Here is a 15,472-nt window from a genome sequence, read left to right on the forward strand (position 1 = left end):
CGGACAGCTTTCACTTGCTCGTATTATTGTTTCTCAGAGGACGAAAACAAAACTTAAACAAGACAACTAGAGTTGATTGGATGACACAAAGAGGACTGGAGATTGTTTCTTTTTCCACGAAAAAGAATAAAAACCAGAGACCCCCCGAAAAATGACAAACCTATTGTGGGAAGAACAAAAACTAAGTAACTATTACAGATTGTTGTAAAATATTTTTCTCAATGAATGGATGTGCTGTTTACAATGATCAACTGGAAAAGTGAAAAAGTTTTGCGTTCCGATTTCAAAGTTTCGAATTGCCATGGAAATGCCAGAAAAGTCAAAAACGCCGCATGCGTGATTTAAAACTAAAATCCATGCATGCACGTGTTCCTCTATCAAAGAAGTCCAGTCAGTATCTTTATTGCAGAAGCACTGTTAAATTCCAAAGAATATAAGCAGTGCATAAATAGTAATCTGGAGTCCGTCAATGTGCAGAGCTATTTACTACGACCTCAGTATGCATGTATAGTGTCCAGTGTTTGAGGAAAGTCGAGTTTTCCTTGTTTAGGGTTGCACTCTGGAACCAGTTTTCAAAACAGTCCTGTTTTCAGTGACTCCAAATGCTTTTGTCATGTAAATCAACAGCTAAAGCACAACAAATAATTGGCAGTTTGAAAACTGTGGGGCTTAAATTTCACTAAAACACAACCTGATACGCTCCACAACGGTGTAATATCTTTGTACTATAAATGTTTCATCTTTCAAAACACTTCATCCGGTGATCATACTCCTGCCACACATTTTGTATTTTCTTCAGAAGGCAAAAGCATCAGCAAAAAGCCATGATTCCTTTCACCCTAATTTTCTGTTTAAAATGTATCAAATAGATGACCTTTGATTGCATTCAAAAGAAAGTCTCCAAAAACCGATAAACTGACATTTCAGTGGCATTTCAGCAGGTGCTGAAGTGGCTATTCCTGAGAGTGTGTCGGACTTCGATAAAAAGGAACAGCAGGAAGACTCGGACTCACCTTGCAGCATGCATCTGTATGCAGACTCTGAGATGGCGTATATGTGGGGGGGCATTTCATGCCTCTTTTTCCCTCTGTACATCTCAATGATGTTCTCCGAATAGATGGGCAGGTTTTTGTAGGGATTAATGACAACACAGAAGAGACCAGAGTACGTCTGCAAGGAGAAACAGAAAACATGGTGGATGGTTAATTCATCAGACATTGTCATGGTGAATTGTTTTAAGTCCTTTGATATTCATGAGGACTGACTGTATTGAGCAGTAAATGGACAATGAACAAACATTAAAAGACTCCTTTCAGTTCCCTTTGCATCAAGAGAGGTTTGCACAACACACACATAATTTAATGTCAATAAGTCAATAATGTCAAATGGCAATCCTACTACTGTTAATTTCTGCTCATACAGTACCAGAAAAAAGTTGAGTGCTATAAATTCTGTCATACACACATGTGCAACTTAAGAAATAATCTTATTGTACAAGTACTTTCTTTATGAATGCTAAACACTCAATTTTGAGTCGCTTCCAACACCGCCAAGCGCTCAGTAGAATTTAACATTGAAATTGCTCCTTAAATGACCAATTCATTTTATAAACTGGTGTCAATTTCATACAGAAATCCTTTGGCATCAGAACTGAGATGCAAGAGGTGGTGATTTTAATCCACGACAGTCTATCCGTGCTTCAGCTCTATAATGCAGATAGACAGGCCAGGACAGGGTTAATCCGACACATCTCTGCAACATTACTGGAGAGTGCACGAGGGAGACGGTATATAACACACGCTCATTTTGAAGGATGATTCACAGCCCTCTCTCATGTTGAATATCAACACAAACAGAAAATCAGCACGTCTTTTTACCTTTTTCTGATGGCATTTTTTTTTTTTTCAATGTTCTCTTTGAACCACCCGGCTGTTTTTAACTCTTCTTCTCTTAATGTCCTTCTCATTTTTTTTTTTTTTTCTGTGCTTGGCTGAGCTGCAAAGCCACACTATTTTGATGATTGCGTCTGTGGAAGCCAGCAGACTTCACGGGGCCCAGGGCCCGCCAACCCAGTTGTTGACCTGGAACAATAGTGACACAACTAAAGCATGCTGCTCACTGCAGTGTGGATTGTGCCCAAGAGAGAGTGAGAGTGAGAGTGAGAGAGAGAGAGAGAGAGAGAGAGAGAGAGAGAGAGAGAGAGAGAGAAAGAGCGAAAGAATTCCAGGAAAAAAAAAACACATCTGACTCTGGAGGTTTTCAACACACACTTCTATTCTCGTGCACTAGATACTGTAATGCCGACAACAGCACCGTGATGTTACAGCTACATTCAGAGCTCCACAACTTGACTATTATTGATGACAGTTATTTCTTACTGCAACCATCAACACTGCAATAAAGCATAAACATGCAAAAACTAGCTTGAACCTGCAACACTCAAAAGAATGCATTGACTCATTTATGCAAAATATTTTCTGCGTGTGACTTGTTGTGGTCGTGTATTGCCGTTTCTCACGTGTCTGGAGAAAAGGGGGGTGATGTTACCAGATGGCCACCAACCCACCCTCCCTGCCTCTTTCATGTGCACAGATGCTTTAGACACGACAATGTGCTGCAACCTGGCTACAGAGATTTGTTGCTTTGAAGTCACCACTACCATTTGTCTGTTGAAGTGTGACTGCTTTGCATCAGTGACACTGGCCAGCACCCACTGCGCAACAGATTATACTGAATGTACACTCGGCACACGTTTACAATATATATAACAGGACTTTGCCATAATAACCCCTTTCAGGACCCCCTACGATGGGCACTATGCCAAGCAGACAGATCAGTGATCCTGACCCAGCATGCACCACAGGCAGCGGGGAGAGGGATGACTCAGCTGGCCGTCCTTGACGTTAGATCTCAGGGGGGTGTTTGTGGGATTAGTGGGGCTCAGGGTAAGGGGGTGTGCTGTCTGCACAGCCAGGCAAAACAAGACAGCAGCCAGCAGCTACACCAAGCTCCCCCCCGAAAAGTATGCATCCGTCTGTGTGTTCAGTAGCCGTGTAACAAAATAATATGGTACGAAATTTTGTGGATTACAAAAACTACAAGGTAAAATTAAAAGATGTGTAAAATGAAAGTCAAAATAAAAAGTTTCAACTATGTGAAGGCCGTGCTCTGAGATTGATAAGTTTGACCCTCTGGCCCTACTGTAGCAGCTCTCACTTCATGTGAAAATGGAAGACGAGCAGATAGTGGACACTCCTGCGTCACACACGTCAGTGGTGAGCACTCGATCACGTTCAAGGCAGCTTGTACATTAGAATGTGAGGCGTTCAAGAGCCATTGGTAATTCACAATGTTTGCTGAAATAATTAAGGACACAAAATGAAAAAAATCACTGCAGGATGTCTGTGAACCTAATGTAATGTCAAACTTATCTCAACGATGTTGTTTTCTTTCCACACAATTGGCAACAGAAATAACTTTGAAATTGTCCATATCCCTCACCGCAGACTGCCTGTCAGAGGATTCAGTTTTCCTTTTCATTTCAAGAAACAAGCGCCATTTTTTTCCAATTTAATGTTTGCGTGGGAAATGTGGTAATAAGAGAAAACGCATCAGGAGCATTTTTTTTTTTTTAACTGTAGACAGGCAACAATAACCTTTTTATGTTTAAAGCAAGTCTGCATAAGGAAGAAACTAAAGAATATACAATGTTTGCATTTCTACTGTTCACTGAAATTGACAGAATTTTTGCACTCGCCATAAGTTACCTCAAAATATAACATTTAACTTTTATATTTTAAACAGAAGAATGGAACAGGGTGGCAAAAATGTTTGATTATCTTAATAGTTAAGAGACTAAAAAACAATAGAGACATTGCCATTTATGTTAAATAATAAAAAACTGTGACATTGGTAAATTTTACATCAGATTTCATTCATTTGTACAGCAAAACCATTACACTATCCAATTTTTACTGTCAAATTGCCTCTCATCTAATTTGTTATTTTCAATTTTTATTCCTGATCACGAGTATTTTTTTCACCATGAGCCCTTTACCATATGTCGTATTGTTTCATGAGTTTAGCATTTTGTTGCACCCTTCGCATTTTGACAACTTTGAGCCCACTACCAGAGAAAACTGGTCGACAGAATAAAACTCTGGCACTTCCACAAATTTCTAAATAAATGCCAATGAGACAAGCAGTGCTTAGCAACTGGGCCTCTCATAGTGAGAAAAGATTTTTGAGGTCCTTGTGTGATAATCAGTGCCTTCCAGTCAGACGTCACTGGACTTCATGTCTTTTCAAGTGTCTTTGCTGTCTTGGCAAAGAGTTTAAGAAGTACATTTGTCAAACATGGGACATTTTAATGATTTCCTTATTTACCCAGAAAGACTCGAAGATTGTCCAGGATTTATATTTGCTCCAATTCTCGAGGTGCTCTAAATCTGTCTCCTAACAGCACTTGATTAAAATGCTAAAGCTGTCATCACTATGCTTGTGAGACACAGCTCACCACAATTTAACAGGCCTGGACAGCACAGAGGACACATTGCCTCACTGAGAGCAACAAAACCGACTGAGATCAGGCTTCATCTCCCCACATGCTAGAGATCAGCGACTATTGAGTCGCAATTGAGGCAATACACAATGAAAAGGAATTACAATATCACAGGTTATAAAAAGCGTACTGCTGTGAGGGTGCAGCATGATTATCTAGATGTGACTGAGGATCAATAAAACAAGTAATACTGCACAGTCAGATCATAACTTTGTCAATATGTGGACAAAGATGATCTCTGACAAGCCTGATGTTCAGTTTCCCGATGAAAGATGTTAGCAGGAGATTTTGTCCACATTTCTGCAGCGAACAAAGACAGCAGTGCTCCAATAAGAGGCAGACGCTTAAAGAAACAGACACAAAGCTACCAGCCTGGAGCGGCCACGCTTCCTCTTCAGGATGGACACTCTGCAGCACTCGTCTAACAAAGCGTGAGCATATAGTGGCTTGCATTCAATAATACATCACAGCGGTTTCTAGGATTCTTCAGTTTCCCTTTGTGTTGAGCCACTGTATCAGCCTGTGTGATCAACCATTACACTGAGAGTAGGTCAATAAAAATGATTTCATGTTATACCTTCAGTCTAGAAACTCTTTCAGTTGTGTTGGAAACATCACAGCGATCACATGTCTATTTGTAAGTCTTGTGCGAACGGATGTCAGAGAAAACAGAGTCAGGAGTGCTGGGGCAGCTGACTCACAGACCACAGTATTTTACTCAAGTTTTCTCAACCTCCAGGTTGGATGTGCGGCAAAGCAGCTCACTGCTTTAACGCAGTAGTCGTAGAAGGATTGGCCGTGAAGTCACATGAAAATTGTTGCCAGTGTTTAATTTTTTGGTTGTGAATACGCAGTTAGTGTGAGCAATTTGGTGCAGCGATGGGCTGTGAATTTTAGACCTGCAATATAGCTTCCTGCACAGTGTTTTCCATATTACCAGAGGCGTGCAAAGCGTTGTGGATGCCACTATAGCCAGAGTTTTGGCCCTGCCACACAGGGAGATGTGGACTGTCCACATGTGTCCATGCATTTCTTAACAGGCTGACCAATCCCTTGTGGTCTGAGTCACTTCGGAGCATAATCGGAACTTTTTGGCGGTGTGTTCAGGTGGCGCAGAGGGAGTTCACAGCTATGCGAAGCCTCTTCGTAGCCTTTGCAGAGGTTCTATAAATTAGACTTGAGGATACATTGACAGACAACAAAACTGCACACAGAGCTCAGACAAAAAAGGCTCCTCAGTGACGCTATGAACAGGCACACTTTGGCCATTAATGTCACATCAAAAACACAGCAAAAACTGATGAAATTCAGTTATTTGAGCAAAACAGATGTTGCTTATCAGTGCACACAAAGAGCTCTGTGAAGGCAGTTTTTTTTTACAGTGTGACTCAGCATTGACCTCCCTGAGCTAAGACATGGGACTGCGGCTCCATTATAAGGCCTCTGAAATACAAAAATGTTTATTTTCTTTTAGCTGGGCCTTGAAAATCTGGATTAAATAAAATGTGAACTTACAAACACTGTATCACAGCATTCCAGAAGAAAGCTGGGTTTCTTACATTGTACCAAAAGTTTGCACTCTTGAACTAATTATTATCTTTGGATTAAAAAAAAAAGGCCAACAGAGACATGAACTATGATCTATCTCACTCAACTTCTTGTAAGAGTTTAAATGAAGTCCTGCACAGCAAAGGCGGTCCAAAGCTCACAACGCAACACTTTGAGCCACCATAACTCACTAAGAACTTGATATCCAGTATTACCACACATCAATGATGTACCGCAGGTCTATAGACGGCCTCCCTTTGAGGTGAAATCTGGCTCTGTCCTCAAGAGTAGGAGATTGGTTACAAATCCCAGTTGTGGCCGCAAGAGCATCTGGCATAAGAAAAGCATTAGTTCACTGAAATCTTGATAATTAACTGTGAAGCCACGTAACAAGTTTCAGAAACAATATACGTTAAACTGTATATTAAACAAATGACACAGACTGTAAAGGTAGTTTTTCAGCAGGTGGTTTGGCAGCTTATTGACTGTATGATGACACTGTTTATGTAATGATGAACATAAACACTTTGGCGTCGTCCTCAGCTTTGCCTCTAAAGAAGCAAACTTCTAAAGCTGCATCTCTACCTTCAAACAAGAAATGTATCTGAGTCTTTACCGTTTCACTTTAAAATGAGGACAACTTCAATGATCTCAAATAGTCCAAGCTGTGTCATCATTTACAAAAGGACACACCCACGTTCCATGAGTGCCTAAACAGAAATTCAGCTTTTTCAACTGTGTGCCCCAGGGATATTTTTTCCATTTTCTCAGTGTGAATGAAGAACTGGCTCCTGCTCGGGTCTCCTGGGTGGCCTAGGAGCTCTGTGTATGGGCTATTCCAGGAATGCATGTTATTAAGTGGGTCATAATCGCGAGGGAAATCGGCATATTGCGTACGACATAATAGCTTGTTCACTGAGAGGAACGTGATTGTCACTCTCTTAAATTCACAGACTGAAACATGAGATGATGTGGAGATGTGTTGCTTTTCCCTAGAATGCACAAGCAAAACTAACATGCACTTCAGGTGTGTAATACAACAGACCATGTCATATTGAAAACACACTGTAGCACTTAGCCACACACACACACACACACACACACACACACACACACACACACACACACACACACACACACACACACACACACACACACACACACACACACACACACACACACACACACACACACACACACACACACACGATTGTCCTCAATATGCACGATGATACAGTACACCATCAGCTCTGGCTTTTTCTCATAATTTGATAAGTTTCATGTTACAAAGGCCACAAAAATAAACTTTTAAATGAGTATTTGCAGCTGAATGATAAAGACAAAGACGACCACAGCATTACACGTTTCATGAATAGAAGTGACTTACGTATATGAGGCCAGAGTAGTATCGGTCTTTCAGGTTGTGGAGCACAGACGCCTCGTTCAGACAGGTGAGCTCTGCCATGTCCTCAACCTTGCTGAACTTGGGGGGGTTCATCTTCTGGATGTCGTCCTTATTGACAATGGCCTTCTTCCCATTCTCCGCCAGCTCAACCACCACCTCTTCCCCGCGCTCCTCGCGGATGCTCGCAGCCTCGAAGCCATGGCGTTCCGACGGGATCCATACCAGCCTCTTGGCTGTCCAGTCAGCTTGTGCTGCTGGGTTGTACACCACAGCGCGGTCCACAAACAGGTACCGCTCTGGGTCCTCCTGCCCACTCCTCTGAGACATCGCTGCTGGAAACCAGAAGCAGACCAATCTTGGCCACCTGTGGTGAAGAGAAGAAAGCGGTAACTTTGTGTTACTATCACAGAAAAACCATGCATGATCAACAAAAGAATCAACATGAGCAACATCAAAGCCACTCAGATAGTCGGTTCCAGAATTGCTTTTAATATTCACACCTGCACTGTAATTTCTCAGGCTGGTAAATTTGCCTCGATGAACAAAGATTTGTGTTGGTTACGGCATCTGTTGTCTTCTCGTATTACTAACCACTCCCACTCATTTCGACTTAAAGTCACCTTGGAGTACAACACAATACCAAAAAAAAAAAAAAAAAGTATACATCCTGGTCACTGTTGCTGACAACATTGGATTTTGAACGGAGTCATCAATGAATGGATGGCAGTGTGTAAACACGATGCAGAGCTTTGGTCAAGCATTGCTCTGTGTTTGATGTATCTGAATGTCTGATTTGAGCGATTGACATTTAAAGACCAGTCCTACAAGGTCACTCCACCTTCTGCCATGGTCATAGTAGTTTTTATACAACTTGATATGAATTCTCACCCAATTCTATTACATTTTTTGGGAATACGGTACTCCCATTCATCAACCGCAACTTACAGTGATTTAAAAAGAACATTTGCTGGTCATCAGGTAAAATAGAATCAACGATGTTCCATGAGCTTGAAATTGCTGCATTTTAAGCTGCTGAATGCTCACAGTAGGGAAAAAAGTGAGATCACAATGATCAGAATCCTTCAGTTACAAAAACAACAGATTTCTCCTAAAACCTGAAAATAAGAATGACTATGTGTAGTTCTATATGACATTAGTTACAAACTTTCAATGAACAAGTCTTCACAGATATATTTCAAAGCTTGTCCAGCGGAGTGACAGGTGTCAAAGCTAATCACAGTCATCATCCAGTGTTTGGTTCAGGCCTGTCAATGCTCTGCGGGGGATTGTGACGCTGTTGTTGTCGAGGATGAGATGAGTATTTTAATTTCCTTTGATCATGTAGATGTGGGTTATCCAAACACACGGTACTCGGTCAACTTTTGGCCTCTCCTGCAGTAACACAGTGGGAGTCCCTCCCTGTAATATCACCCAAAGTAGAAAGACATTTTGTTCTCATGTACTGATGAACTATAGCTACATAAACAAGGTGATAGCAATTGTTTGCATTTAGATTTTTATTGTTAATTTGCTGTATCACCTCTTATGTAGTAGGCTGTCGAATTTTTCCAGAAGGATCAGCTCAGCCCACACACACTGCTGTGTGAGAGTCAAGCCTCCGTCCTCCTGCATAACCAACCCACATACACAGCAAATTCATTATTTTAGCTGTTTCAGAGGAAAACCTGGACTGTTTTGTTTCATTAATGCCAGTTAAAGAAACAATCAATATTTGATCATTAGGCAGTGATCTGATGATTTTTAAAAGTAAGTATGCAAAATATTTCTTGGATTCGATGTACTGTATACACTGAGATAGTTTTAGGCATATGTGACAAATGTTATTCCTTTAAAAAACATACAAATCCAACAGGCCAATTAGTTCATATCGTAAATTATAACCACACTATTGAAGTATTATGGCTGAACCTAAAAGATTACTTAAAAAGTTACAAGACATATATTGTTTGAAGCAAGGGTGCCAAATATCTTCATTTTTATTTACATATGAAGCTCAAAAGAAAAACAAATGTAACATCGTTAGAATTAATGACAAATAATCTTAAAAAGAAATGGCATCCTTTACAGTTTACTGTAAATAATCAAGACAATTATTGGTAATTCATTCAGCAGTAACTGCTGCCTTGCTCACTGAAAAAAAAAAAAAAAAAAAAAAAAAAGACTAAAGAAAAAGATGAAACACCCCTGTCCCACAATCACTGGAATACAAATTGTTTAAACTGTAAGAAGCTAGAAATGTATATATATTCTGTGGATTTAGAAATATAAATTGAAAATTTTTAAATTTTCTATATATATGATTTCTGTTTAGTTTGACAAGAAAGGTAGTACAAAAGATAAGAATTGTATTTATATGACACGCAGAACTTTATAGACAAGGATTACTGTATCCAATATGACTGAGAACTGGAAAGTTATTTCCTTTAATTGCTCCTAGCATGTGTTGCTCTTGTAAGCCTTGTTTGATACTGTGAACTAATATTTTATGCAGTAGTTTTGCAGATCGCCAGTTAAACCAGTTACCAATGAGCAAAGGAAGATGACTGAAAATCCTATAAACCAAGTGGGGGTTAAAAATAGAAGACACAAAAACTAAAGCGGAAATAAGTCAGAGCAGAGTAACTGTTGTATAACTTGGCACTTGATGCCCTCAGCAGCTGATGCAAGGACATGTCTGACAGAAAGCTGCACTCAAGCTTGTGTCTTATTAATCTAAGACAACCTCATCTGGGATATTTAACCTACAAACTACTCCCAAGCTTAAATCAGGCACTATTTAGATACAAATCTGGGTCAGGTCATGAGATGGGGGGATCAGAGTGTGAGAGCGCGTGTGTGTCTGTGTGTGTGTGGCTGCAGGCTGTTGTGTCTATGCATCCTCTTTCAGTCACTTTCATCTGTCAATCAAGAGAACAATACGAAGCATATAATACAGATGTGTAAAATATTGCTGGAATGGGGAAATCACAATTTACCTTCAACTGAAATCTATGAAATGATCTTTTTTGGATTAAAAAATTCATATTACATTTCTTTTTAACCTACTTTTCTCCTTTAATTTTTTTCTTTATTCGTCCATGGCTTATTTTATGAATCTACCAGCAATTTCATTTATTTTAGTATCAATATATTGTATCCTTGCAGTCATTTAGAAATTATGTTTTGTTTTCCTGAATGACATTTAATTTGTCTTTATGGTAATTAACACATTGATTCCACAGCTTTCAACAATTGTCTTACCTCTAAGTCTTTGTCTGCATTCTAGTTTTGCCTGCAATGGCTGTTTATGAGCAGACTTGTCAGTCATCTGTGCACGAGGTTAGTGGAATTACTCAAACCTGCATTAAACATGGTCTGCATTCAAAGTTGGGTGGATTGATTGGATTTTAGTTTGTGGAAACAGCTCGTCGTGGCCAGGCCAAACAGCTGCAGCGGCTAGGATAGGTTAGCTGCTAACGTTAGCTCAAAGTTGGCGTGCTGAGCCTGATCTCAGATACCTGGAAAGACTCACACAACACAGCATGTCCGACCGAACACAGCCGAGGGGCTGCGGGGGATCTTAATACAACTATGATGCATTACTGGGCGAATCCGGCGGTGTAGATTGTCTTAATTTGAGCGCAGATGGGAGTTTGTGGGATGAACTGTGCAGCCTCCCATCATGGGTGTGGGAGGCTCAAAGACGTCTGGGTGGGGATAAAAGCAGGCGGACAATGACCACGCCGTTTCGCCCCGCCAGCTCCCGTAACCTCAAAAATAGATCTCTGTGGCGCAAATATTGAATTAAGATTGTAATGAAACCCACTGTGAAGGCTCCGCGGCGGCGGCTAACGTTAGCAGGGCTGATGGTCCTCCATCATTAAAAAGTCATGGCACAATAATCCGCTAGCTAACGGTTACCGCCGCTAACCCGCCACATCCTCGCTAAAAACGACCGGCCGCGGCTCCGGCGCCGGACTCACCGCACGTAGTGGATGAAGACACCGCGCCTTGGTCCCTCTCAGTATCCGGTATGTAGATAAAACAGTCCTCAGATGCGTGTTAACCGAATCCCGTCCTTCGGCCGCTCTCTCATCAGTGGTACTCCTCCACCATCCAGCACCCTCTCAACCGAACTCTCTCCGGCCCGGGAGGATGCGCCGCACCGCCGCACTTCTCCAGGGTGACGCCCACCACGCTATGTCGGATTCTGATTGGATGAAGAAGTGTGACACCGCGCCGTGATTGGTGGAAACAGAAGTTGCAGCCCCAAAACTTTGATAGTTGACGACTGCCGCCCAAAGATAAGAACACCTGCAGGCCGGTGGATGCTGCTGCGGCGTGACCCGGGCCCGGGAGCCGGGCAGGTATTATTCTGTACTCCACACAGGGTTGTGCAAAGGTTTCAGAATGGAAAACGATAAATGAATGTCCTAATTGAGGTCACGTTTATTCTGAAGCTTGAATCTTTACGCTCTTTGACTTTTATGGGACAGTCATCAAAAGACTTGGAGATTGAAAATAGAAAAAAAAAAATCAAAGTATGATATTCTTTTATTTTTTTTCTCAACTTCGTCATTTAATTGAGTTTAATTAATGTATTTGGTCGTTAAAAAATAGTGACCATATCAAATGGTTTTATTAAAGTTTGAAAAAGGCCTCTTCTTGCATAGTTGTTGGTTGCAGATAAACTGCCTGACTCACTACATAAAATACAAATCTGAAAGCACAAAGAAGTTAAAAAAGAAATGGCAGTGCAATTGAAGGAGCGATCCTGTGCAACCACATTAAACCACAATTCACAAACGGGCAAGATCAATGGATTGGACAGGTGTAACCATGTGATAGATTGCAACCATTGTGTGCTAATTTGAATTGGTAAAACGCCTGTCGTGATCGATGCATCTTCTTGTAAATTATGGATCCATTATTAGATAGATAGATAGATAGATAGATAGATAGATAGATAGATAGATAGATCACTTACTATGTACCTTTTTGTTTGTGTAACTGAGCTCAATATTCATTACGGGGATGATGATCCTTCTATATGTGTATGTATGTCTAGATAGGTGTATTTACATTGAGAGTGTAGCTTATCATATATGTATATATATATATATATATATATATATATATATATATATATATATATATATATATATATATATATATATATATATATATATATATATATATATAGTGTGTGTGTGTGTGTGTGTGTGTGTGTGTGTGTGTGTGTGTGTGAGAGAGAGAGAGAGAGAGAGAGAGGTTGTATAGGTATGGATAGGTGTTTCTGTGGATGTATAGATTAATTCATGTTCGTATAAATAGATTCTTTTCCTTTTTATATGTCTGTATTTTGTTTCACGTCATGGTTTTGACATGTCTGGAACTAAGTAATAATAAATACCGTTAAATGTTCTGTTCTATTCCAAACAGCAGTTCACATTTTCACTTTTTATCACGGAGGAGTAAATATATGAGAAAATATTTACAGTACATTTGCTTTGTTTTCCCATGAATTACAAACCAATGTTTTTGCGTTCACATTGCTTGGTTTAGTCGTTTCTGTTTAATTGTTGCTGTTTGTGCATGGCTGCTATCTCCAACATATCTAAATGAAATAAGGAATCACATAATTATCTCAAATTAACCATAAAACCTAGAAGTGATAAGTTCCAGGAGTACCAACTGAGAAGACTGTTTACTGTGTTTAAATAGCGCCCTCTGTTGATCAAAGACAGATATCACTACTGCTTCTGTTGATATTTAGATGTGTTGAAACACAATGAAAAACACTTCAGCACATAAAATGAATCTAATTTTCTTTTAACAATGCCTACAATAAAAAAATGAGCATTGACTCAAAAGAAAATGATCACATGTACAGTATGCATACACAGTGGAAACACAAATCATAGCACAATGAAATAAACTATTTCAGCAGGACATACTCCAAATTGGAAAATGTTTGTACCATATTTATCACTGCCTGAGAGAGAAAAAGGAAAATGGCATTGGTGGGGATTGGGTCACCCAACACACAGGCTGAATCATCAGAATGACAGAAAAGCAAATTATCTGCAAAGAAAAAAATGTTGCCTGAGAAAAAAATTCATCTCTGAACTAGAATTTGCTAGGTTTCTTACAAGTAAATTTAATTTCATTGGTGTTTATGTGTGTATGTATATGCATTCATTTTTTATTCTCACGTAATTTATGGTCACTTGATCATCTCATTGCATGCTCTTGCTTATGCATCACAAAAAAACCTACACATAACTATTAATTTTACTTAGAATTTCAATAAATGCAGTTTGGGGTATTAAACACAGAATACAACAAAGAATTTTTGTCTTTTTTTCTTCCTCTGCTTTCGAACTCTTATTAATATGTTGGGCCTCTGAAGTATTTCAGAAAATATTTCAATAATAGACATGCATTTTTTGTGCTTCCAAGGACATCACAGGAAAAAACCACAAAGAGACAGTTAAACATGCACACTCACATTCACACATAATTAGAGTAATCAATTACTTCTTAACAGAGGTGTCAAGAAAGTACTTTCCCATGCCATGTTTTTGTTGTGCCCAGTCAGTTAACAAAGGGCTGGGCTGATTTGAATCACCTGCAACAAACAGTTCTGGGCCCAGGTGATCACAATCAGCCCAGCTCTTCGAGAACTGACTGGGTACATGGAAAACATGGCATGGGAAAGTACTTTCTTGACACCTCTGCTTCTTAAACATAGTGGGCCGAAAGAAACCCACACACTGGCAGGGAGAGGTAGCAAGCTCCTTATAAAGTCCCCCAAACATGATTTGAAATGTGAAGGGAGAATGATAACCACTCTGCAGCCCTCAAATACTTCATTTCTGGAGTTTTTATTAAACCCAAGGCTTTTTAAGGGCTTTACAGTTACAAAAGAAAAAATTAAAAGAATGAAACTGTCCCTTTGTATACAAGCCAATATGACAACTGTGTCTGTTTTATTAATCAATCCATTACCAATCCATAATCAATAGACACCTGTAGCGGAGCCAGAGTGGAGGCAAGGGGGCGGTCGCCCCGGGGCCCACAAGGTCATAGGGCCCCGTTTCATGTGATGGGTTCACATTTACTCGTAAATAAATTATTATAATAAAATGTGCAGTGTGTGCGAGAAGGTACGCATATGATTGTGGGCTCCAATTTGCCAATACTTACATTACGACTGTCCATGAATGCATCAGAGCTGTAAGCAGCGCTGATTGGCTGTGCGGCATGAAGGAGTTTTTTCTTTTGCACTTGATCTGAACTCTTTGGAGGGAAGTTAAACAGTATGCTAAACACTATGCTAGCTGCTAGCAGTACTACCCAAAACCTAACATCGGAGCCACTGGTGAGTCAGTGAAACCTTCAGAAATATTATCTTTATCAGAATGCTGTGGTCTTAAACACCTGCCTATTTGAATGTGCCTTGTGTTGCTTTCAACTGCAAGAGACCGCCGAGTCTATTTTTTTCTAATATACGTGAATTCCAAAAGATATAGATAGCTGTGTCTATATCTATCTGAATAGATTGTGTAATTTTAGACCAGCTGTGTTCATTTTATATTTAAGCTGTATCAAAGATGGTACAGATTTAGCCAGTAAGTTTTTATCTGCATTTTCAGCACCATGGACAGCGGACGCTCTGAGTGACACCTGTCAGGCTACATTTGTGAGTGTGTGTGCGTGCGTCTGTGTATTTGTTCTTCTGAACAAGTTTGTGAACTGGTTTGTGAGTCTATTCTCCTTTCTGAGGCATATAGGTTTGCTTGGCTCAATAAAAGTGAGCATTAGTGTGTTGTTTGATGGCAGCATGAGGGATTGTTTGAATGGTAAAATTACTGTCATAAGGGCCCGTAGAGAATGCTCCGCCCCCTCTGTTCTGAGACCCACGCTCTGCCTCTGAGAGACACTAAAGGTAAAAC

At 40.1% G+C, this 15,472-nt stretch overlaps 1 protein-coding gene across 8 annotated transcripts in view; it reads right to left on the minus strand.

The window, feature by feature from the left end:
* The window catches only part of myh10 (myosin, heavy chain 10, non-muscle), a 41,240-nt gene extending 29,576 nt beyond the window's left edge, over positions 1-11,664 (minus strand). For 4 of the 8 annotated variants that reach the window (XM_030094625.1, XM_030094623.1, XM_030094622.1 and 1 more), the window contains exons 1-3: positions 11,498-11,664; positions 7,497-7,878; positions 1,014-1,170 (exon numbers count right to left, since the gene is read on the minus strand). In XM_030094625.1, the coding sequence (XP_029950485.1) occupies positions 1,014-1,170; positions 7,497-7,841 (502 nt within the window). In that variant the 5' untranslated portion in view covers positions 7,842-7,878; positions 11,498-11,664. The remainder of the gene's footprint in view (positions 1-1,013; positions 1,171-7,496; positions 7,879-11,497) is intronic. The other 4 variants (XM_030094628.1, XM_030094627.1, XM_030094626.1 and 1 more) reach the window with 1 other exon arrangement.
* Positions 11,665-15,472: the final 3,808 nt, after the last annotated feature.

This window comes from Salarias fasciatus, chromosome 6 (assembly GCF_902148845.1).
Source record: "Salarias fasciatus chromosome 6, fSalaFa1.1, whole genome shotgun sequence".
NCBI classification, from domain to species: domain Eukaryota; kingdom Metazoa; phylum Chordata; class Actinopteri; order Blenniiformes; family Blenniidae; genus Salarias; species Salarias fasciatus.